This window comes from Balaenoptera physalus, assembly GCF_965194825.1.
Source record: "Balaenoptera physalus genome assembly, chromosome: 12".
In the NCBI taxonomy this organism is placed as follows: domain Eukaryota; kingdom Metazoa; phylum Chordata; class Mammalia; order Artiodactyla; family Balaenopteridae; genus Balaenoptera; species Balaenoptera physalus.
The window spans coordinates 93,754,050-93,779,372 of NC_138897.1; the positions used below are offsets into that span (position 1 = coordinate 93,754,050).

Here is a 25,323-nt window from a genome sequence, read left to right on the forward strand (position 1 = left end):
GGTTTTCAGTTTTAACCACAGCAGCAACTTGTGTCCTTTTAATGTTTTTTTCTCCTGTCTTTTTCTCTCTCTGTGTGTTTTTTGATAAAGGGACCATCTAGAAGCTGCGGGTCACGTGTGTATTCTGAAAGATGCCTTGGACTTTGAAAGCCCGTCCGAAATCTCCAGCTTCATCAAGGCTGAGAGCTTGGAGGCAGCTGTGGCTCTTCATCTGTACAGAGGGGGTAGACTTCTGCCAGGTAACCCCCCTTCCCCAGAGGTGGGGCACTAGCAGTCAGGAGACCAGAGCGCCTGCGATTTCAGCTTAAACATCCATGAAGCAGCTTATCCCCGCTCAGAAATGGAAGGGATACAATCTTCTTTTTGCTTTGCTCTTCTAAACGGAGTAATTTTCTAAAAACGATGTAACTACACCAACTGAGAATGGATGCATATACACTGAAGCTGTTTTTACGGCATGAAGAGTCTTTTTTTTACAAGTTTTTTTAAAAATATTTATTTATTTATTTATTTTTGGCTACGTGGGGTCTTCATTGCTGCGCACGGGCTTCTCATTGCGGTGGCTTCTCTTGTTGCGGAGCACAGGCTCTAGGCACGCAGGGTTCAGTAGCTGTGGCATGTGAGCTCAGTAGTTGTGGCTCACGGGCTCTAGAACACAGGCTCAGTAGTTGTGGCACATGGGCTTAGTTGTCCGCAGCATGTGAGATCTTCCCAGATCAGAGATTGAACCCATAGTCCTCTGCACTGGCAGGCGGATTCTTAACCACTGCGCCACCAGGGAAGTCCCTACGGCATGAAGAGTTTTATCCTGAATGTTTTTGATGTGTATTTCTTAACTCAAAGTCTAATTTTCAAAAGTTAAAAATGGGACTCTTTCACAAAATGTAGAAGTGAGCACATAGGAGAGAGTTTATTCAACTGATTTATTAATGAAGAAACTACTAAGATGCTAAAGCCAGTTTAAAGAGCATTTAAGGGACTGAGATTTTTTTTTTTGAATTTTATTATTTTTTTTATACAGCAGGTTCTTATTAGTCATCCATTTTATACATATCAGTGTATACATGTCAATCCCAATCTCCCAATTCATCACACCACCACCCCCACTTTCCCCCCTTGGTGTCCATACGTTTGTTCTGTACATCTGTGTCTCTATTTCTGCCCTGCAAACCAGTTCATCTGTACCATTTTTCTAGGTTCCACATATATGCATTAATATACAATATTTGTTTTTCTCCTTCTGACTTACTTCACTCTGTATGACAGTCTCTAGATCCATCCACGGAGGGACTGAGATTTGAATAGGCTAGGATTAGGTTGGCTGCAGAACTGGTTATGTCCGGCAGGGCAATCAACCCATAAGCTTTGGGGCTTTCTTTTCTTTTTTTTTTTTTTTTTGGCCGTGCTGCATGGCATGTGGGATCTTAGTTCCCCAACCAGGGATTGAACCCGTGCCCCCTGCAGTAGAAGCTCAAAGTCTTAACCACTGGACCACCAGGGAAGTCCCAAGGGTTGCGGGAGCTATCTTTTCTACTGGTGTATTAGTCAGGGTTTTCTAGAGAAACAGAGCCAAGAGGAGATATAGATATAGACATAGATACAGATGTAGGTATAGATACACACACACATATATGTACGTGAAAATTTATTATAGGGATCGGCTATGTGATTATAGAGGCTGAGAATTCCCACAGTCTGCCATCTGCAAGCTGGACACCCAGGAAAACTGGTGGTTTCATTCAACCCGAGTCTGAAAGCCTGAGAATTGGGGGGCTGATGGTGTAAGTCCCAGTCTGAGTCTAGAAGCCCAGGAACCAGGAGTGGTGATGTCCGAGGGCAGGAGAAGATGGATGTCCCAGTTTAAGCAGAGAGCATGAATTCACCCTTCCTTCCCCCTTTTAGTTCTATTCAAGCCCTCAACGGATTGGGTGAGGCCCACCTGCATTGTTGAGGGAGATCTTCCTTCCTCAGGCTACAGATTCAAATGCTAATCTCTTCCAGAAACATCCTCCCAGACACATCCAGAAATCATGTTTTACCAGCTCTCTGGGCCTCCCTTAGCCCAGACAAATTGACTTCTAACATAAACCATTACAACTGCAGCAAAATGATTTGCATCTCTGCCTGCAAAGTATTGGATGCAACTTCACAGAGCATGAGCTCTTAATTAATAGTAAATACTGAGGTCAAACAACAGTACCTTCTCTTAGAAAACGAATCCATGGGGACCTTTAAACACTGCTTCCAGGCTTCCCTGGTGGCGCAGTGGTTAAGAATCCTTCTGCCAATGCAGGGGACACAGGTTCGAGCCCTGGTCTGGGAAGATCCCACATGCTGCAGAGCAACTAAGCCCGTGCGCCACAACTACTGAGCCTGCGTGCCACAACTACTGAGCCCGCGAGCCACAACTACTGAGTCCATGAGCCACAACTACTGAGCCCGCGAGCCACAACTACTGAAGCCCGCGCACCTAGAGCCCATGCTCCGCAACAAGAGAAGCCACCGCAGTGAGAAGCCCGCGCACCACGACGAAGAGTAGCCCCCGCTCGCCACAGCTAGAGAAAGCCCGCATGCAGCAACGAAGACCCAATGCAGCCAAAAATAAATAAATAAAAATAAAAACAAAAACAAAAAAACACTGCTTCCTTGGACCTCGAAAGGATGTGCATGCAGTCATCCTCTTGGCTTTAGCTACAATTTTTGGATATTTCTTCTTAACCCTCCCAAGGCCAATTTGACTTCACTGAGAGCCCAGCGGCCACCGAGTAGAGGCAGGACAGATAATTTTGTTGTTGAGCCATGAGTGGCTTTTTCCAAATATGAATTAAATGACATGGCAGTGGCAGCTTTTCAGGAGATAGTATGTCACTTGAGGCCCCAAATTACCTACAGTAATCATCATACAGGGATAACACTTCACTCAGCAAAATGTGTCAGCTTCTGAAATTTTCAGACATTTCATTGCTAAAGGTGACTTCCTGTTTCCCTGCACTGTATCAAACCTTATTTAATCTTCCAGCTCTCTCTCCTGCTTCCCACCCATAGGAAATTGGACCCTCTCTTCATATACAGGCCTTACTTTGTATATTTAAGTGCATAACTTAGCGATCTTTCCGAATCAGTGCTTATGCTGAAAATTGGTCAGTCCCAGTAGTTGGCTGGGAAAAAAATCTCGTGGTTTCCTGAACCTGGCTTCTTAATCAGACACCTGATGCTGCCTGTTCCTTTAGGTTCAAGCCTAAAGCATGTTCTGAACAAGAAACAGAGGAAGAGATTAGTCAAAACCTTAAGTTTGCTTTGCTGTGTAACATATTCATAGATTCCAGGAATTACAGATGGACATCTTTGGAGGCCATTATTCTACCTACCACAGACCTTTCTCTGGTCCCCAAAGATTCATGTCTGTCCCACGTGCTAAAATCATTCACCCTATCTCAGCATCCCCCAAAGTCTAAGCCCATGGCAGAAGAGGAATCATCTCTACCACACTCGCCTTTCCGTGTCTGCCTGGCTCTTTTGTATTTTTGGAAAAGGTCACACCAGTCCATAGTAAGAAATGCAAACGGTATAAAATGTTATAGAGAGAAGAGAAGTAAGTTTCTCTCCTGTTCCAGATCTGTCGTCTTCCGGGTTCCTTCTTTTTTCGTTTGGCTACGCCGTGCAGCTTGTGGACTCTTAGTTCCCCAGCCAGGGCTCGAACCTGGGCCCTCAGTGAAAGCATTGAGCCCTAACCACTGGACCGCCAGGGTCCCTTCTATAGAGGCAACAGCAGCTAGGTTTTTTCTGTTCATCCTTTCACAGGTGTTCTTTGTACAGAGAAATGTATCTTTATTGTTTTCCTACACACATATTGTGTTAATCAAAATGCACTTGATTTTTTTTTGCTTAAAAAAATTTTTTTTAAAGTTTTCATTTGAGTTTTTTACTTACAGCCTTTCTGTACCTCTTGTGTGTTATTGGTGTGCTTAGTAGCTGAAGGCTGAATTCTTCGCAGTGAAGTGAGAGGCACTTCACCAGAAAGAAAAAAGATAGAATCTGCTCATTTGCGTGACAAAACACTTCTAAGGCAAATACAAGGAAAGATCTGTACCTTTTCCACTTACATATTGAATCTCAGTAGAGATGGCTTGTTTGAGAAACCCCAGTATGAACTCAAGTTAGATCTGTTTAGTGGTTTGCCTTTGCTCTTTTGAAATTTTTATTGACCTCTGGAAGTCCTTCTGGGGAGCGCTGTTTGATGAGCACAGTTTAACTTGATCTGTGCACGCTTGGTGCCTTGTGAAATGACCAAGCCAGGGAATGTGCCTTCCATCAGCCCAGGGCCCTTCATTCAGAATAAATACGCTCCCGGGGGGGAGTCCTTTTCCACTTGACACGTGCAGCATCTCCAGTATTTTTGGTTCCCATATATTTGTGCCCTCCACGTTTTATCATTGCTGTTGTACTGTGTGTGCCTGAAGACACAGTCTGTGTCTCTTTCCTCTCCCTCTTGGTTCCTTGCCAGCACGGTGACTGTTATTATGAACAGCAGGTCTAAATTTGAAGCCCTCTTTTTCTGTCATGAACACCAGTAGCTCCAGATTAACCCATTTCTGAACGATACGCTTGGCTTTGATAGATGGAGGCTAACATTTTTCATGTGTTAAAACTGAAAGCAAATTGATTTAAAATTGTCTTGTCTCACGTGATTAACCCCATGTCATGTTCATAACAGTGACACCTGTTCTATTCAGAAGAGCTGGGTAAAATTCAACAACCAACCAAATATGCTCCCTACGTTCTGGGAACTTCAGTTTTTGATATCGTTGCTTTGGAATGGTTAGCGAGGGGTGTTTCCAAAGGTAAACTGTGCTTTGTTAATTATCCTATTTTGCAGGTCATGGAATTCCTTTTGGAATCATCTTTGGTGGAACTGATTTAAATGAAGACGTTAAGCATGGAGAAAAAAACAAAGTGATGGGAAAAGTCCTAGAAGAAGCCAGGTAATACTTAAGAGAATTTCACAGGAGTTAAGCATCTAACCCTTTTGGATGAAATTCACTGACACAAAAAGACAGAGGAAACCAGTAGTTTGGGAGGTTTACATCTTACCATGTAGAATCAATTTCTTTCTTTTTGTTCATCTTTCATTTGGTGCCTGTTTATTTTGCCACAAATAGTCATTGTAAACAAGTTATTTCACTTGAATAGTTCTTTGACTACAGTTAATATTGGACTGTAGAATGTTCTTAGAATGTTCTGAGTGGTGGAAGAAACAGAATTCTTGCTAAGAGATGAGATGGATAAACTCAAGCTTTATTAGCACACAAATTGGGGTTGACTTTGCATCAGGTTTGCCCAAGCAGAATAGTTTTTCCAGTTTTCTTGAGATACGATTGACATGCAGCACTGTTTAAGTTTAAGCTGTACAACATAATGATTTGACTTGCGTACTTGAAACGATGATCACAGTAAGTTTAATGCACATTCAGCATCTCGTATGGATACAAATTTAAATAAATAGAAAAAAAACCCCTTTTTTCCTTGTGGTGAGAACTCAGGATTTACTTGCTTAACTTTCACGTGTAACATACGGCAGGGTCAATTATATGTATCATGTTGTACGTGACATCCCTAGGACTTATTTATCTTATACCTGGAAGTTTGTACCTTTGGTTGCCTCCATCGAATTGCCCCTTCCCCCCTCCCCGCCTCTGGTCACCACGAATTCAATCTCTTTTTCTCTGAGTTTGTTTGTTTGATTGGTTGGTTTTGAAGTATAATTGACCTACAACCCTATGTTAGTTCCTGTTACACAACATAGTGATTCAGTATGTGTCTACATTTGAAGATGATCCCCACGATAAGTCTGGTTTCCATCTGTCACCATACAAAGATGTTACATAGTTACATACTGTATTTACTGTCTATCCATCTATGTGATTATTTTAACTTGCTGGTCTCTAAGTTCAAGCACATTTTCACAGTGCTGCCTTTTTACTTCCCCACCCTGCTCCCCCCAACATTTACTGTTTTTTACGTCGTATTTTACATCTTTTAGTTTTGCATCTCCCTTAACTATGTAGATTGTGGAATACAGGTGATTTTCCTACTCTTTGTCTTTTTTAAAAATTTTATTTATTTATTTATTTTATTTATTTATGGCTGTGTTGGGTCTTCGTTTCTGTGCGAGGGCTTTCTCTAGTTGCGGCAAGCGGGGGCCACTCTTCATCGCGGTGCGCGGGCCTCTCATTATCGCGGCCTCTCTTGTTGCGGAGCACAGGCTCCAGACGCGCAGGCTCAGTAGTTGTGGCTCACGGGCCCAGTTGCTCCGCGGCATGTGGGATCCTCCCAGACCAGGGCTCGAACCCGTGTCCCCTGCATTAGCAGGCAGATTCTCAACCACTGCGCCACCAGGGAAGCCCCCTACTCTTTGTCTTTTAACCTTCCTACTAGCTTTATACATGGCTGATTTACCACCTTTACTGTATATTTGCCTTCACCAACAAGATTTTTTCTGTGGTAATTTTCATGTTTCTAGTTGTGTCAAGTGGAATCTCTCTGACGTGACTCTTAACCTATACGGATTTCTGGGCTATATATAAACCGTTTGTGAGAGCGACCAGCGAGCGGGTTTCTCAGTGGGGTCAGTGTGGGTATTTTGGGCAGGATAGTTATTCATTGTGGGGCTGCCCCGCGTGTCCCTGACTCTGGACCCTGCGTGTCCACAGCACCTGCCAGGTACTGCAGCAGTTAAACACACCTGCCCACATTGCTAGCCCCTGGGATGGGGGTAGTTATCGCCCCTGGCTGAGAACCCAGAGCTGTACTTCCCAACCTTTTTCGTGTCGAGGCATTCTTAGAAAATGATAATATCTGTACAGCATTCTGGAGCGAACTGGGAGGCTTGGTGGGGAAACAAAAACACCCCATTTTCTCTTTATAACAATCACAGTCATAATAACTAACATCATATAACATACAAATCCTCTCTGTTCATATAAAAATTGTGAAAAAAAGAGCTAATGAAATCGAAAGAAGAAACATACATGCGTACCCAAAGCAAAGCAAAGCGCTCTTCTTGGCAGGCTTTCTGGGGTGATGCCACGGAAGGGTTGGCGTGGGTGGACGTGGTCTCCGCCCCCCGTGCACCCACTGGCTGCTGATGAATCAGAGTCTCACCTGCCATCGAATCACCCTGAATTCAAAGCTTACCGAAAACCCAACCAGTACTGTTGAAGCATCCTTTCAACTCTAGTAAATTTTTGAATCATTGTGGAAAAAAACAAACAAACCAGGTGATGAATTTTTAAAATGTGGACACACTGCTTTATTAATTTTTTAACCACTTTACTGAGGAATGATTGCCATGCAAAAAGCTGTACATAATCAGCGCACACTACTTGATGAGTTCGGAGATCAGTATACACCCGTGAAACCATCATCACAATTTATGCTGTAACCACATCCATCACCTCCAAAAGTTTACTCCCACCTTCTTTATTTTTATTATTTTATTTTAATTTTTATGATAAGAACACTTAACAGAAAATCTACCCTCTTATCAAATTGTTTACATACAGTATTATTACCTGTAGGCTGTCTGCTGTACAGGCGAGCTCTAGGGCATATTCATCTTGTACAACTGAAACTTTGTGACCTTTGACTAATACCTCCCTGTTTTCCCCTCCCTCTGTTTCCCCCTCTCCCAACCCCTCCCATGCTTCCATGAGTTGGACTACTTTAGATTCCACGTGTCGGCGGAATCCTACCGTCTTTGTCCTTCCGCATCTGGCTTGTTTCCCTGAGCATCAATGTGTCCCAGGTTCATCCATGTTGTTGCAGATGTCAGGATGTCCTCCTTTTTTAAGGCTGAAAAGTATTCTAGTGTATGTGCATGCCACATTTTCCTTATCCATTCGTCTGTTGATTGACATTTAGGTTGCTTCCATGTCCCCGGTAAGTGGCCAACCATGAATTTTCTTTTTTCTTTCTTTGTTTTTTAATTATTATTATTATTATTTAACATCCTTATTAGAGTATAATTGCTTTACAATGGTGTGTTAGTTTCTGCTGTATAACAAAGCTATACTAACCATGAATTTTCTGTGGCTCGTCTGTAACCCTCACATGTCTGAGAAGCTGTGGGAATCCAGACTTTTTCAAGGGTATGTAACTGTCCCATTTCTGATCCACACCAAGGACAGAACCCCAGGTTCTATTTCGCAGCCTAATTTTTTGGTGGGGAAAGATAGGTGTCAATCTTGCCCCTTAAAACTAGGGTTACAAATAGATGGCATTGCATTTCAGGACCCTGCTTCTTCCTGAAGACTTCCTGGACATAAATGTGGAAATGCAACCTTTTTAAAATAGAGAGTACGCTCCGTGTATGTGTGTGTGTTTTACAACAGATGAAGGTATTAAAGCAGTGTTGGCTCACCTTGAAAGGTGATCTATCATTATAGGTTTTCTTCTTGTTGTTCTTACACCCTAAAAATTTATTGCCTTTAGATTCCTGCAGTTTGTAATGCACTGTCTCATAGAAGGAAAATCATTCTGCTTGGGAGAAACAATATGGAATGAATTCATCTTATGATATTATCATTAGCATTATTCATTATGTTGTTATTAAAACACACATTGATTTTTATTTGGGGATATTGATTGGAGTTAGTGGGCAGGGAAGTTGCGTGAATCACAGATTTCTTGTCCGACACAATACAGCATACTTTTCTGTAGAACAAAGCATTGAACTTGTCTAGCTTTATAACAAGTGTTTCATTTAAATAGTTATATTTTCCCTATAAGGTATATTTTTCAACTTTTTTAGTATTGAAAACTTTTCCTGTATGGTATAGTATGCGAACTTATTTTAGCATCCACTTGTTGGCTTATGAATATTACAATAAGTATTTGGTAGTTATAAACACCAAAATTAAATAAGGAGTATTTGAAATTTGTGGAAATTGTTTAGTGAAGGCTTATCCAGGTGCATATTAGAAAAACTTAACATTGCCAAGCAAATGAGCAAAAGAGACTTTGTATGAAATGAATTGCCTCACAAATACTCTCACGATTATGGAATCAATGGCACGTGAAATTACTGTTTTGTAGGTCAAAACTGGTTGAATGTTGGTAATTTCATATGGTTTTTGAGCTACGGTGTTACTAAAGATGTTTTTGACAAATAGAATTCTATGTCAAAGTAAGTATGTTTTGAATTGGCAGTGTTCAAGCAAAAGTGCAAAAGTGGTACTTTTATATTTTTCCTAAAAAATGTGTTATTTTATTTTTTATGTTACCTTAAATAGTATTTTATTTTATTTTATTTTTTATTGAAGTATAGTAGATTTACAGTATTGTGTTACTTTCTGCTGTATAGCAAAGTGATTTAGCTTTACATATATATACACTCTTTTTTAAATATTCTTTTCCATTATGGTTTATCACAGGATATTGAGTATAGTTCCCTGTGCTCTACAGTAGGACCTTGTTGTTTATCCATTCTGTATATAATCGTTTACATCTGCTGACCCCAAACTCCCACTCCATCCCTCCCCCAACCCCCCTCCCCCTTAGCAACCACCAGTCTTTTCTCTTCGTCCGTGAGTCTGTTTCTGTTTCGTAGATAAGTTCATTTGTGCCATATTTTAGATTCCACATATAAATGATATCATATGGTATTTGTGTTTCTCTGTCTGACTTACTTCACTTCGTATGATCATGTCTTGGTCCATCCATGTTGCTGCAAATGGCATTATTTCATTCTTTGTTATGGCTGAGTAGTATTCCGTTGTATATATGTACCACATCTTCTTTATCCATTCATCTGTCGATGGACACTTAGGTTGTTTCCATGTCTTGGCTATTGCAAATGGTAGAAATGTGTTATTTTAAATATCTTTATCTTCCAAGGATCTTTGGGCTAGAAACTCTCTTAAAAGGTAATCTATTAGGTGGGTGTAAAGCCAGGGCCACTGTTTCTATATGAGGAGCCACAAGAAAGACCGTGTTATCTGTGGCCCTGGAATAAGTGGCATGTCTTTCAAGTTAGCTCCAGTTCACCCCTCTGACTCCAAAAACATTTTCACATACACCTTTGAGGAGAACCTTCCCAAGACTCTCATCCTTCCCTGCCGTCTTAAACCGACGCTGTAGCTCCTACTGATGCCTCATCTCAGGTCCCGAAATGAGCAGGACGTGATGGTGGGGACGGTCACATGGGTGGGGGACGGTCACAGTCAGCCGCCAGGCTACCATGCACACAGAGTCTGCTCCACTCACCTGGGACATTTTCCTGCTCTTTCCTCCCCCTCTCCACCCATCCCTCCCCCTCACCTGCTTCCTGTTGGAATTTAAGGCAGAACTGTTCCTTCTCTTACTTATACACGTATACAGGCAGCAGGTATTTTTGCCCGTCTCCTGGGTGCCAGACACTCCAGGGGCTGGGGAGGCGGCCATGAACAGAGCAGCGTTCCAGCTCATGTGGAGCTGACATTCTCACCGAAAAGCAGAGCATCACGCTTGCCAAATGAGCGGCTTTAACATTCCACAAAACCCACCTTGAGAATTGCACTTGTGCATTTATTCATAAACGCTGTTATGGGGTAAAATGCTTGGTCTTTTGTGTTATTGACCTTATTCTTTGTTCGATGGCTCTTCTTGCTTTTGGGGTCTTTTTTTTTCTGAAAGTTTTAGGCTGTCAAATAATTTGTTCACTGGCCACATGGGGTGCCCTAATGTTTTGCACAAGTCCCAGTAGTGGTGTTAGTACTAGTAGAAAATAATAATAGCAGATGTTTGTCAGATGTTAAATGAATTAGGGACCAGGAACTGTGACAGGCAGTTTACATGCATAGTTTGTTCTTTGTTTGATTCTTAAGTTTCTCATTTTTGCAGTTTTCCACAAAGGAAGGTTTCTGCACTCTCCTTGCAGTTGCTATTTAGTTGCTTTTCTCTCCTTTTTATCCCCGTTTCTTGGAGTATAGTTGATGCCCTCAGAATACAGTTTATTTGTGTTTCTTGCCAATGTTCGGGGGGCGTGGAGAGCATCTCATAAGTGATGTCAGCAGTCCGATCCCTACTGGGCTCAGATGCAAGGTCTGATGTGGTCTGGTCCTGCTTGCTCACGTTTATTCTACCCAAAGGGAAGGATTCCGTATTTCTCCCTTAAGTAAGAGGCATGCAATTGGCTGTGTCTGCGATTGGTGGCTGGTTTTGGGAGAGTGGGGAGGGGGAAGAAGGAAGGCTTGGAGAAGACACAGGCAGGGGGATGTGAGCTCCCCTTTCCAGGTCATGCCAGTGGGGAGGAATCATCTATTAAGGGTTCTGGTTTTTTCTTTCTTTTTTTTTTGGCCACACCATGTGCCGCTTGCGGGACCTTAGTTCCCCGACCGGGGATAGAAACCGCGTCCCGGCTGTGAAAGCACTGAGTCCTAACCACTCAACCGCCAGGGAATTCCCTATTAATGGTTCTTGGTTGCAACAAGTTTTACTGCACTGTTTGCGCACTGATGACTTTCTGTTTCTACCACTCATACATTTGTTAATTGGAATTCTACTATAAGGAGGAGTTGTCTGTTTGACCCCATTTACTTATTCAGTTATTTAGTTACATCAACACGGACCCATGGCTATTTATTTTGTTTGACTCTATGGGTTACCCATCACTCCTATTACTTATTTTGGTGCCCAAATCACCCCAGCCATGGGCATTGGAGATATTTTGTTGACTCCTGCATCCTTTCGACAAGCCCTTGCCATGTTTTGAGCGCTTTCTACTTTCTGGCCCCATAAGATGTTCCTGGTTCATTCCACGTGTACCCAGTCCTGCTTCTGGAAACTGCCATTTCTCGATGAATGGGGACATTAACTTTCCTAACCCATGAACATTCAGTAAATCTTGAACACTTTCGCCTAGTTTTCCTTTGGCGAAGCCAGTGGACCGGATCACCTGCCCCTGAATTTTATCTAAGTTCCTTGCCTCTCTAGTGCATCTTGTTTTCTGTCTTCTTTTATTTTTAATAAATTTATTTATTTTATTTATTTTATTTTTGGCTGCGTTGGGTCTTCGTTGCAGCGCGTGGGTTTCTCATTGTGGAGGCTTCTCTCCTTGCAGAGCGTGGGCTCTAGGCACACGGGCTTCGGTAGTTGTGGCACGTGGGCTCAGTAGTTGTGGCTTATAGGCTCAGTAGTTGTGGCTCACAGGTTCTAGAGCGCAGGCTCAATAGTTGTGGCGCACAGGCTTCTTTGCTCCACGGCATGTGGGATCTTCCTAGACCAGGGCTGGCACCCGTGTCCCCTGCATTAGCAGGCGGATTCTTAACCACTGCACCACCAAGGAAGTCCCTCTTGTTTTCTGTCTTTATCTCTGCTTCTCTCACCTTCCATGAAGGAACAAGAAACATAGGAAGTTTTGAGCTTCATTTGTTCATTTTCTGCAGGCAGAACTTTTTTTTTTGGATGTGAGTGGAGATGAAATCTAACAGCCAATGACCATGACTAATAAAGATTGATCGCCCTGTAAATTCAGCTACTTACCTGTCTCTCACAATTTGTTCCAAAGAGCTGTTTCACAGTTATGTTAATTAGATTCTGCCCTAATCATTTTCATTATTTTTGCTCACTTTCCTAGATTCGCTGTCGCTTTCACGGAGTCAATGAAGGAAACGGCACAAAGGCAGTGGGTACGTGTTCATTTCGCGTTTTGATTTGGGTTATGCTGGTGAAGTTGCAGGATCGGAGAACAGAAAAGCAGTTTTATTAGAGCTGACATGGTTCCCATCGGCACCGCCCGTGGTGGCCACAGCAGTGTGTTGGGTTTCCCATATGCTGATGTTTTTTATTTGGGTAGATACCTCTTAGACCTTCACTGATTTTTTTTGTTGTTCTTCTTGAATTGCAAAAATAGCCCAATAGCCAGCTCTTTTCTTTTTTGTTTTTTTTGTTTGTTTTTGCAAATCTCTCTCTCTTTTTTAAAATAATAATTTATTTATTTGGTTGCACTGGGTCTCAGTTGCGGCAGGCAGTCTCCTTAGTTGTGGCATGCGAACTCTTAGTTGCGGCATGCATGTGGGATCTAGTTCCCTGACCAGGGATCGAACCCGGGCCCCCTGCATTGGGAACGCAGGGTCTTAACCACTGCGCCACCAGGGGAGTCCCCGCCAGATCTTTTCATGCTTTGTCTGTTTTCGTTTTATGTGCTCAGATGGGATGATTTATGGACTACACTGTAAATGTCGCAGCATCCTTGTACACGTTGGGAGTAGCAATCCCTTAGGTGGCAGCTGGAGTTTCCTAGGCTGGACTCTTTATTTGAAGGGCTTTAATGAGTAGAGGGCTTTGTACCTCTACAAGTTAATGCACTTACTGACTTTTAAAATTCACTATGACTTGGCGGGGTGGGGTGAAATGAGCTGGCAGGAATCTGAATCCTCCGTGGGGAGTTCTGTAGAGGACTGGCGGGGCAGGTGTGTGCAAAACTAAAGAAGAAGCCAGCTGCAAGGTTGCTTTCCTCCGGTGGATCTTAGGCACGATGCTGTTTTCTCAGATGGTGACCCCTGCAGTGCCCCTGGGCCACCAGCATTGCTGGTCCTTGTGCTTTACCAGCAAACCGTTGTGCAGAGCACTTAGGCCCTTGTCATCTGGAGGCATTATTCCTGTTGGTGGCATTTTACAGGCTATGCACATTCTTTATCTATAGGCTTTCACTTTGTAAAATCTAACGCTTGGAAACGGCTGCAATGGGACAAGGGCAAATGCAGTCTTTTGTGGGGCTGGTCGACCTTTGCCAAAGCCCAGAGTACTGTGTGCACGTGAACGTGAAGATTCCCTGCAACCAGAGTGTGCATATTCTTAATTTTCACCTCAAACTCCCCAGGCAGAGAATCGAGGGTGCATTTTTTAGTGCAGTGTAATGAATGAAAAACGGCAAGCTTCCTGGCTCCGAGTTTCGTGTTTGTATCAGTTTGACTGTCCATCTGCCTTACGGCAGTGATGTACCAGTGGTTCTCAAAGAGGGGGTCCCTGGGACTCTTTCAGGATCTGCACAAAGTCAAACCTATTTTTGTCATAATGCTCAGACATTATTAAAGGCACGATGAAAGGCAAAAGCCTTTTTCCCCATGTGAAGAGCAGTGCCGAGGAAAACGGCCGACGCCTTCATCGTCCTGAAAGCAGGGGTACCCATCTGCACCGGCGGAGTATTTACCACCACCCGCTTATAGTTTAAAAAAAAAAGAGCCAGTTTTTCACTTAAGAATGTCCTCGATGAAGCATAAAAGTGATACATTTTTATCAAATTTTAACCTCTGAATACATGTGTTGTTTTTAATGTTCTGTGTGATGAAACAGGAAGTATGTATCAGCTCTTTCTGCTGCCTCTGAATGACGGATGGGGGTTACCTTGAGCAAAGGCCCTGGTGCAACGTTGGGGTTGCAGACTGAACCAGCCATGTCTTAACACAATTTTTTATCTGAAGGAGTGGTAGCCAAACTATGGTTACTCAGACTTGGGCATTTGGCAGTCATTTTCTTTAAAATGACTCGATCGAGTGAGTCACTTCAAGAAAAACAACAGACAGTATCTATTGCCAACGATATCATTTAAATTTTCAAGCAAAAATTAGGAGCTGGTAAGCCACCAGGAGGTGGACAACTTCCCCTTACATCCTTCCCTGATGAGATCAGTGGTTGTGTTAACAAATGTGAATTTTTTTTTTTTTTGGATGCTGTATAATGAAATGGTTCAACATTTGCGAGATCTGCATCACTCAGTGAACCAATAGTTTTCAAATGACTAATACGCGGCATCACAGAATCATGCATAGGTAACAGATCCATCAAAGTGCAAGATAGACCTCTGGATTCGAATATATCAGGGTATGATATAATTTCAGGTTCCATATTGCAACTAACCTTTAAGAAGCTACCGTTTGTTGAGTTTTGGTGTCATGTCCAAGAATAATACCTATAATGATCTGAAAAGGCCCCTTAAAGGCCCATATTAAAATACTCCTCCCCTTTCCAACTACCTATCAGCAAGAAGCAGGATTTTCTTTATACACTTCAGCCAAAGCAACATATGGACACAGATTGAATAGAGCAGCAAATATGAGACTCCAACGGCCCTCTGTTAAGCCAGACATAAAAGAAAGCTTTTCCCTGCTGAAGGATGTTTATCCTCCATGATTTGCCCCCCTTTCCCTAACTTCTCAGTTTTAAATGTCACCTTTGTCCGTAAAACCTATGGCCCTCCAAAACTGGTACAGATGTGTTCACTGCTGTATCAGTTATTTTTGCTACATAACAAATCACATCAAACACAGTGCTTTAAGACAGCCATTTATCATTTATTCTTTGTGTTGTCTGGGCGTTTCTGGCCGGGGTCAACTCAGCAGGTCTGGGTGGTCCAGCGTGGCTTTGCTTACGTGCTGGGGCCTCGGCTGGCATGGCTGGGACAGTTGCTGTCTCTCTCCATGTGCTCTGTCACCCTTTATTAGGCTCAGCGGCAGGAGAGAGCAGGCATCAGTGTATGAACAGGCTGCAGGCTTCTGCCTGTGTGTTGTTTGCTACTGCCCTGTGGGCCAGAGCAAGTCAAGCATGGAGCTGTAGCCTCTACCTCATTATGGGACGATCTTCAAGGTGGCCTTAAAAAGCAGGGATGCAGGGAGGGGGCGGTTTATTAGGTCCATTTTAATAATCAGCGGCACTTAGTGCTTATCCCTCGAGATTGTAACACCTATTTATTTATTGATTGATTGATTGATTGATTTTTGGCTGCGTTGGGTCTTTGCTGCTGCGCGCGGGCTTTCTCTAGTTGCCGTGAGCAGGGGCTACTCTTCTTTGCGGTGCGCGGGCTTCTCATTGCAGTGGCTTCTCTTGTTGCAGAGCATGGGCTCTAGGCGCACGGGCTTCAGTAGTTATGGCGCGCATGCTCAGTAGTTGTGGCTCACGGGCTTAGTTGCTCCACAGCATGTGGGATCGTCCCAGGCCAGGGATCAAACCCGTGTCCCCTGCATTGGCAGGCAGATTCTAAACCACCGCGCCACCAGGGAAGTCTGGGATTAACTTTTCGTTGTAATGATGAGAAAACTGCGTTAAATGCATAGACCAGTTACATTTTGGGCAGGCTTGCTAACAGTGGTGAGAATATCCAGCAGTGTCCTGTTGAAAGATTTTTTTTTTTTGGCTGCGCCGCGCGGCACGTGGGATTTCAGTTCCCCGACCAGGGATTGAACCTGGGCCCTCAGCAGTGAGAGCGCCGAGTCCTAACCACTGGCTGCCGGGGAACTCCTGGAAGGATCATCTTGCATGTCAAGATTAAGTTGACCGTTTGCCTGTCACCCAGGAGGTCAGCCACACCAAATCTACCCTAATCCTAGGTTAGCAGTCTTTGTTTTCAGACAGATGCTTTTCCAAATATAATAACAAGGCATTTGAAGAAAGGAATGGAGAAGTCAGCAAAAATTGTTTTGTCTTGGATGATGATGTCACAGGCAGCATCAAAAAAGCTCATAAAAGAAAGGATGAATTTGTTTTTATTGTTTAAAGTGGTGGAGGTTAGTTATTAAATTCGAATGTGAACCTGTTTTTTAATATAGCTTTAGTACTTTTTTTTTGGTGGATGATTTTTCAATAAAGTTCAGCTCAATACCTTTATTTGATTAGTTTTTGCAAATGGAAACTGTGTAGAAATAATATAAAGGTTCATTGTTCAGCCATATCTATGTAATGCTTTGAGATGGATTTTTGTGGAGAGACTACTTGTAGTTACGTGTTTGGAACAGTGATGCAGTTTTTGAGTAGTTAAGTTTCGTGCTGCATTATTGAACTGCCAGCTTTTGTTTTTAATTCTTTCTTCTTTATTTTGGTGAGCAGGCTTGGCTCAGGTACCAACTTAGTTAACCCTACATAATTATTATCAAACCAGAATCAAATTCCAATTATCCCAGATTAGAAAGATTTATGGTCTTTGCTTCTTACTGCTTTTGTGATTTCATGTAGAGTCTGTATAGATAAATATAGTTTTGAGCATAAAATCTGGCCTAAAACTTGTTACTTTCTCAAACTTCATTTTTATAAAAACACATGCTCACTCTTGATACCAATAATGTTAATAGAAATACAAAAATGCAACCTACAAAGGTGAGCCATGGACGTAATTTCCAGTTTTCTGCGAGTCACATTTTTAAAAGTAAGTGGAAACAAGGAAAATCGGTTTTAATAATCTCTTTTACTTAATCCACCTCCTGGAGTTAGCCAGCCTGCAAAGGACAAGGGTAAGGGCACTCTCCCCAAGACTGCCCTCACTTTTGACACCAACGGCAAGTTCGGGGGTCCCCATAGCCACCCTCAAGTTTGAGAAATGGCTTGAAGGACTCAGAACTCACCAAGAGTTATGCTCGCTGCTATGGCTTATTACTGGGAAAGGGTACAGACTAAAGTCAGCCAAAGGAAGAGACGCAGGGGCTGGTCCTCCATCGCCCTCTCCCCGGTGCAGTCAAGACATTTCACCCTCTGGCCGTTGATCTGTGATCATCTCAACCTCCAGTTACTGATCTGAGACATATGCACGGAGTTTTGCCAACCCGGGAAGCTCACTGAGTTTGGTGTCCAAAGTTTATCCTGGGGCTTCATTGCATAGACTTGATTGATTGATTGCGCACATGGTTGAGTCCAGTCTTCAGGCAGATTGATACCACTTGGCCCAAAGTGCCCAATTTCCATCACATGGGGGGTCTTTCCGGCATGGCCAGCCCCTACCTAAGACTGTTAGCTGTGGCTGGCCTCACCCTAGAGAAATGCATGCCCCTTAGGAATCACATAGATTATTTCCTAGAAGCCCAGGGCAAAAGCCAGACCACCTCTTGGCCAAGGCCAAGTTCCTAACTGCTCAGCTACTGTATCCAAAATCTTATTATTTCAACACATGAGCAATATAAAAATGCCTAAGGTGCTATTTCACATTTTTTTGGTACTCCGTGTTTGAAATTAAGTGTGCATTTTACTTTTCGGAGGCACATTTCCATCCAGACCAGCTCCGCTTCAAGGACTCAGTAGCCTCACGGGCCCAGGGCTGCAGTATTGGACGGTGCAACATACCACAGACATGCACGTGGGGAGCATCGTGTTTCAAGATTTCCAAAACATATGCTCCGACGTGGTCATGGGAGACATGTTAACAGGAAGGAGTGAAGGAGTTCAACATATTTTGCAAGCTGTGGGTTAATTTCAGCCCTCTGAGAAAGCTAGGATGCTCCTTTGGAAACATTATTTTGGGACCTACTGTATAGCACAGGGAACTATCTCAATGTTTTGTAATAACCTAAAAGGGAAAAGAATCTGGGGGAAAAAATAGATACGTCTGTATGTATAACTGAATCACTTTGCTGTACACCTGAAAGTAACACAATGCTGCAAATCAGCTATACTTCAATTTTTTTAAAAAAAAGGCAATGAGGGGAAAAAAAAAAAGAAACATTATTTGGGAGGCTGTGTTGATGGTCGTCCTTCTGTCTCTGGCTGACTTTACGCAAATTAGTCTGCTTGGATTTCGATGAAGAGAGCTTTATTTTATCTCTTTTAATTTGAAGTGCCGTTGTTTGGGCCCGTTGTTATTTTTTGTTTAGTGTTGTTTATATCAGCCTTAATTTGACGTCCTGCCTACTCTGTAAGGGGCACTGTCCCAGGGGGCTTTTCACTGGCGTCTGCCTGCTGTGTAGTTAGTACTTAATCATCCAAGTTCAACATCGGGCGTGTTTTGGGATGGTGCTGCTCTGTTGGTTTGTGATATTATAACCTTGATTTGGTGTTTCTAGGAATTTGATTCACCGCACATGTCTAACTGTGATATATGCATTGTGCAAATCTAAAACTAGTCTAAGTAGAGTTTTGATTTCTTGCTACAGTGTGTAATAGACACTCAGAATGCAAATTTGGGCACTTCTAATTCTAGCCCATGTTTAGAATACTTTCTCTAAATTCACCAGACTTTTACCAGAAAATGTAACTATTTCACCAGTATAATTAAAAGCAAATTAGGTATACACATACCTTAATCAAAGGCTTTTCTCTCTGCAGAAACAATGATTGTGGTTTAATTTGTCTCCACTGGGTTCAAAACCCCACAGGTCTGTGTAAAGTTTAACTGCACTGTTCACATGCTTTTCCTAATAAGTACTCAGCTAAGAGGACTTTCTCTAAATTCAAATATTTATTTATGAACTATTTAAAAAAATCTTGAGCATGAGTAAATACTGTTTGACACAGTTACTGAATTCAGAAGAAGCGCAGTGATAACCAGCATGGCACATGGATACACTTTGTTGAGGTTAGTGCTGAGCTAAGCTTCCTGGTATTGTTACTTTTTAGTGATTTTTTTTTTTTTAATTTGGAGACTTTGAGTCCCTGCCTTCTGGGGCCTAATTTATCTACCCTGCCTTGGCACTCTTTAAAGAAAAATAACTTTCTGGAAGCAGTTAGGCAATACCTAAAGAGTAATTTTACTTTCATTGTGTACATATACTCATCACAATTCTTTTGGAAATTGAAATACAGAAAGCAAGACAGATCTCATTGGCTGTCACATGCCCGTTCATGGCACAGGGGAGCTCAAAAGGCTGATGTAGGTGATAGTTCTTTTCTAATCTGAATGAGCTGACTCTTGCCTAATTGCTGAATTATGTTGTCCTTTGAATTACTTGTTACTTCTTCTTCTTCCTGCATGGCCCGTCGCTTTGTATTTGATCATCTCCAAAAATCACGTTGACAGCGCAGGAGCTACACAGACCACATCTTTTATTATAGTTTCTATTGTAATGTGAACTTAAAAACATTCACCCCTCTGTTTCATCTTTGGAAACCCTAGTTTGTATGCTGGCCCTCCCCACAAATATCCTGTAAGGGAAACTCCAGGGATTGGTCATATCCTAGGAAGCTAATCATTTTTAATAACTTCTATTAAGATTGGCTTCCCTCAGAGAGTTCTTGATAGAACTGCGAGTGTTTTTTGCATTTTTTTTTCACCATGTGAGATCACTGGGAATTGAAAAGTTTTAAAGGAACTCAAAGGATGGAGAACTCATCAATTTCAGAGCATAGATTCTGAGTTAAACTTTCCCATGACCTGGGGCACAAACTTTTGGAATGATCAGAAGCATTGCTTTAATTCATCAGATTGCAAAGGCAGAGGACAGTAGGGGAAGCTTTTGAATAAAATCAGCAATGATTCCATGTTATTTACTCCATAGATTTAACTGTATTTTTTTTTAAATTTTATTTATTTATGGCTGTGTTGGGTCTTAGTTCCTGTGCTAGGGCTTTCTCCAGTTGCAGCAAGCGGGGGCCACTCTTCATCGCGGTGCACGGGCCTCTCACTGTTGCAGCCTCTCTTGTTGTGGAGCACAGGCTCCAGACGCGCAGGCTCAGTAGTTGTGACGCACGGGCCTAGTTGCTCTGCGGCATGTGGGATCTTCCCAGACCAGGGCTCGAACCCGCGTCCCCCGCATTGGCAGGCAGACTCTCAACCACTGCGCCACCAGGGAAGCCCGATTTAACGGTATTTTATTTTTTAATCTTCCTGGGAATTTTCTTGCTGGCATTCCTATTTCTTGAGTTGCTGGGCTAGATTATGTGTTACACATGCATCCTTTGATTTTGCCCAGGGTTGTTTTAGTTTCATCTTTATTTATAGCCTGTTTCAAGTCAGATCCCATAAAACTGGATCCCAATTCAGTTCTCAGACTTCCTCCCCATCTCATTTGTGGATTTTTTCCTTTTCTTTTAAACAGAATTGTTTTAATTAATTAATTTATTTATTTATGGCTGTGTTGGGTCTTCGTTTCTGTGCGAGGGCTTTCTCTAGTTGTGGCAAGCGGGGACCACTCTTCTTTGCGGTGCGCGGGCCTCTCACCATCGTGGCCTCTCCTGTTGCGGAGCACAGGCTCCAGATGCGCAGGCTCAGTAATTGTGGCTCATGGGCCCAGCTGCTCCGCGGCATATGGGATCTTCCCAGACCAGGGCTCGAACCCGTGTCCCCTGCATTGGCAGGCAGACTCTCAACCACTGCGCCACCAGGGAAGCCCGATTTTTTCCTTTTCTTGAAAAATCTTTCCTTGTCTGGTTCAGTTGCAGGAATTTAGTGACAAGGTTGTCCCCCCTCCTTTTTATTTTGAACATTACTATTATTATTATTAATTTGCCACGCCATGTGGCTTGTGGGATCTTGGTTTCCCCGACCAGGGATCGAATCTGGGCCCTGGCAGTGAAAGCACTGAGTCTTAACCACTGGACCGCCAGGGAATTCCGTGAACATTATTTTCTTTCCTTACTTAAAAACAATTTCTAAGGAAAAAGAGAAGGGGGAGAAAAGAAGAGACCCATGTCCCCTGAAAAATGCCCAATTTCTGTGTTTTGTGATGTATTTTGAAAGCTATACATTTACAGGCCATGATTTCTTCTAAGTAATTTGTAGCTATTTTTAAATGACTTTTAACAAAGCCATCATCAGAAGTTGTGAATTAATATTTTTGCCACCTGGAGAGGATGAAATTGTGCATAGATTTTAAAAGTAATATTTATTGTGGTTTCCATTTGGTAGAAAGTTTAATTTCAGAAGGTTATATTAATAAAAGAATGGGAAATCTTTTTGTTGTTGCTGTCTGTCTGGTATTCCATTATAAAAAGGCATAAATGAGCATTTGGGTCTGTTACAATGTCACATGTATTTATAGGTATTTGTAGAGCACTGACTTTTTATATTTAGTAGTGGGTCAAATTAAGTAATGGTTTCTCATAGACATTAAAAATGGAGAAAAAAATGGAAAATCTTCCCTCTCCACCCTTCCTACATACACACACACACACACATAAACACACACACACATAAACACACACACACACACACACACACACACACACACACGAGTCTTCTTTTTCATTTTATGCATCAATGAGCTGATCTTCCAAGGGAAATGATATATATAAGGACTTCGACTCATGTTGTTTCAAGGCAAGTGAAACAACAATAAATACTGAGCAAAGGAAGCTAATTTGTATTTAGAGCATTTTAATATAGAAAATGATTTTCAAAATCAATATAAGCCAATTGGCTTTTGCCAGATCACTTTTCTTACAATGATTAAAAATAACTCAAATGCAGATTTCCTTTATACTGTGCCTCTGTTTTCTAGATTTGCTTGGATAAGATCTTCAAATACCACTCATGACATGTTTTAAAAGTCTATATTGGACTTGATACTTACTTATTTTTTGGGGGAGTTCAGTAGATTTTGGGGAAATAATCCTCAGAGATAGGTAAAATCAGCAGATAAACCCAGACATTTCCATATAGAGTCAACTTATTCTGTTTATAGAGTTGAGATACCCTTTTAATTAATTAATTTTTGTTTGTGCCCAAAGGAACTTTCTTGAGAGGAGCATGTGGGGTTTACATATTTCTAACTGCACGGCACAGTTCTAATGAAAATAGTAGTAAGGCTGTAAGCTCCATTTTGCCTGACAGTCATGAATTGAATTTATATAGAATCATATTGAATCTGTCTTTGTCAAACACTTGTATTACCTTTAAAGTTAAAATGCTATCCGGGTATATTTTTGACAGTGCTTCAGTATCCTTCTTATGGACGTTTTTTGAGCCAATGTTGTAGACTTAGGTCTGGTTAAAGAAGAGGTACTCTTAGCCTGCACTCCATTCCAGTACAATTTTCTTCAGCTTTCTAGTGAAATTATAATTTAACAAAAAGGAATATTTTAGGGCTCTAAGCTAAACTCTGATTTCAAATGGCTGCCATTTTTTTTTCCATTAAGGTTAATATCTTTTTTAACCAGTAGAGAAGAGATTTTTGAAGCTCTTTTTTTGCAGGCTCGCTATTTTAAGGGCATTTTAAAAGGGGCTGCATCCTGCTATGTGGTGTATTGAGGAGGATACTCGAAGACTTTTAGAGGTCTCAGGTACCTCTGATGGATAAATACAAAATGTAATGCTAAGGTCAAAAGCAAAACCAAACCAAGACTTGTATCTGTACCAACTTCCTTATTTTTTTTTTGGCCGTGCCATGCACAGCATGTGGGATCTTAGTTCCCCGACCAGGGATTGAACCTGCACCCCCTGCATTGGAAGCCTGGAGTCTTAACCACTGGACCACCAGGGAAGTCCCTCTGTACCAACTTCTGTTCAGCCGTCCTAGGATGGCCAGATGCTGCCTCTCCCAGAACCTTCCCATCCACCAGGCAGAGGGCAGGGTAACTCCCTCTTCTCCCCATTGATCGTCTCTCCCTTGTCGGGACTGCCTCACCTTTAGTTTGTTTCCCAAAACATAAAGCTGATTTGAGGATGAAGGTCAAAGTGGGTCAGCAGACCACATGCAATACGCAGGATCCTGGTCACCTTGAGGACCACCCGGAGCCCTTCACACACATTTAGGTAGAGAGAGCACGAAGATGCAACTTCTGTGGTGGCCACTCCTTACCTAGTTTAGTCGTTTCATGCATGGAGCTGATATTTAGGCCACATGGTAGAAAGATGCACCTTTTTAGACTTTATCACCAAAATGACCATATCTTTGATCACTTACGAGAAACAGCCCTCTGCACCTACTTGACCCTGCTACCCTTTAAAGCGGATTTCTCACTCTGCTCCTGTAACATCCACCTTTGGGTCTAAACCTGATTTTTAAAATATTTATGTCACTGTTTCAAAACGAGCTTGAGAAATAGATTCTTTTTCTCTCTAGTAGTTTTGTGAAGTTCCGCCAGAAAACACCACCAGGGATAGTAAGTTTATATCTGGGGACATATATCTAGATCAGTCATGCAAGTGTCGCGGTGTCCCTTGATGTCAAAGAGGCTTTTGGGGAGGTCCTTACAGGGTCCTTGAGACCAGTCCATTCACATCCTGAAAGAATCTGCCCCCTGGTGCCTGTTCTCTTGTTTCCCAACATACTGGGTACCCCTCGTCCTCCATCCCCATCTCCTCCTCCATCCCCATCTCCTCTTCCATCTTTATCTTCATGTCCTCCTCCATCCCCATCTCCTCCTCCATCCCCATCTTCTTCTCCATCTCCGTCTTCATCTTCTTCTCCTCACTCCCTCCTCCCCCTCCCCCTCCCCCTCCCCTTCCTCCTTTCTTCTCCAAAGGTGGGGAGTGTACTCTCTCTATTCAAGGATTTGTATCCACAAACCACATATCGCAAAACTTCTGTCTTCAACCTCAGCTCCTGATATGCACCTGATGGGCTGTATCCCTGGCATGTTCTCTGTCTGAGCTTCATAACTTTTCTACTAACATAGTAACTATAAATTTGTAATATTGCATTATGCCTGATTTAAGGGATATCTTTGTACTTCTTACCTTAGATAAGCTGTATTTTTAATGGGCTAACCCCCATTAAAAGCAGAGGTAACTCTTTGCTCTGATAAAGTAACTAGTCTGTGAGTGGCTGTGTAGATGATTCTTTGTGATGTTTTCCAAGAGGATATTTTTATGGCCTTCATTTTATTTCTAAACAGCAATGGGAATAGACTAGCAAACTTACTTTTTTTTCTTTCTCCCCTCTTTTCAAAAGCCACATGCTAAGGATAAGATCTATGTCCAGAGTCAAGGTAAGACATTTTAAATATATATATATTTGAAAAAAAAATGAGTCTTTTATCTTTTAGAGATACCTACTGAAATGAAATAACATGATGTCTGGGATTTACTTGAAAATAGTAGAATGGGTACACTTTTATTATTTTTAACATTAAGATAAAAATAGGAGTACATTATAAGACAATAATTTAAAATGTAGAAGAATGGGTAAAGAAGATGTGGCACATATATACAGTGGAATATTACTCAGCCATTAAAAAGAATGAAGTAATGCCATTTGCAGCAACATGGATGGACCTAGAGACTGTCATACTGAGTGAAGTCAGACAGAGAAAGAGAAATATTGTATGATATGTGGAATCTAAAAAGAAATGATACAAATGAACTTATTTACAAAAGAGAAACAGACTCACAGACTTAGAGAATGAACTTATGGTTACCAGAGGGGAAGGGTGGGAGCAAGGGATAGTTAGGGAGTTTGGGATTGACATGTACACACTGCTATATTTAAAATAGATAAACAACAAGGACCTACTGTATAGCACAAGGAGCTCTGCTCAATATTATGTAACAACCTAAATGGGAAAAGAATTTGAAAAAGAATAGATACATGTATATGTAAAACTGAATCAGTTTGCTGTACACCTGAAACTATCACTACTTTTTTTTTTTAATAAATTTATTTATTTTTGGCTGTGTTAGGTCTTTGTTGCTGTGTGCGGGCTTTCTCTAGT

At 42.0% G+C, this 25,323-nt stretch overlaps 1 protein-coding gene across 7 annotated transcripts in view; it reads left to right on the forward strand.

Annotated features, from left to right (window-relative positions):
- Nucleotides 1-25,323, forward strand: part of GLT1D1 (glycosyltransferase 1 domain containing 1) — a 169,597-nt gene that overhangs the window by 26,709 nt on the left and 117,565 nt on the right. For all 7 annotated transcript variants that reach the window (XM_082418300.1, XM_082418305.1, XM_082418303.1 and 4 more), the window contains 4 exons: nt 91-239; nt 4,877-4,982; nt 12,614-12,665; nt 24,564-24,600. In XM_082418300.1, the coding sequence (XP_082274426.1) occupies nt 91-239; nt 4,877-4,982; nt 12,614-12,665; nt 24,564-24,600 (344 nt within the window). The remainder of the gene's footprint in view (nt 1-90; nt 240-4,876; nt 4,983-12,613; nt 12,666-24,563; nt 24,601-25,323) is intronic.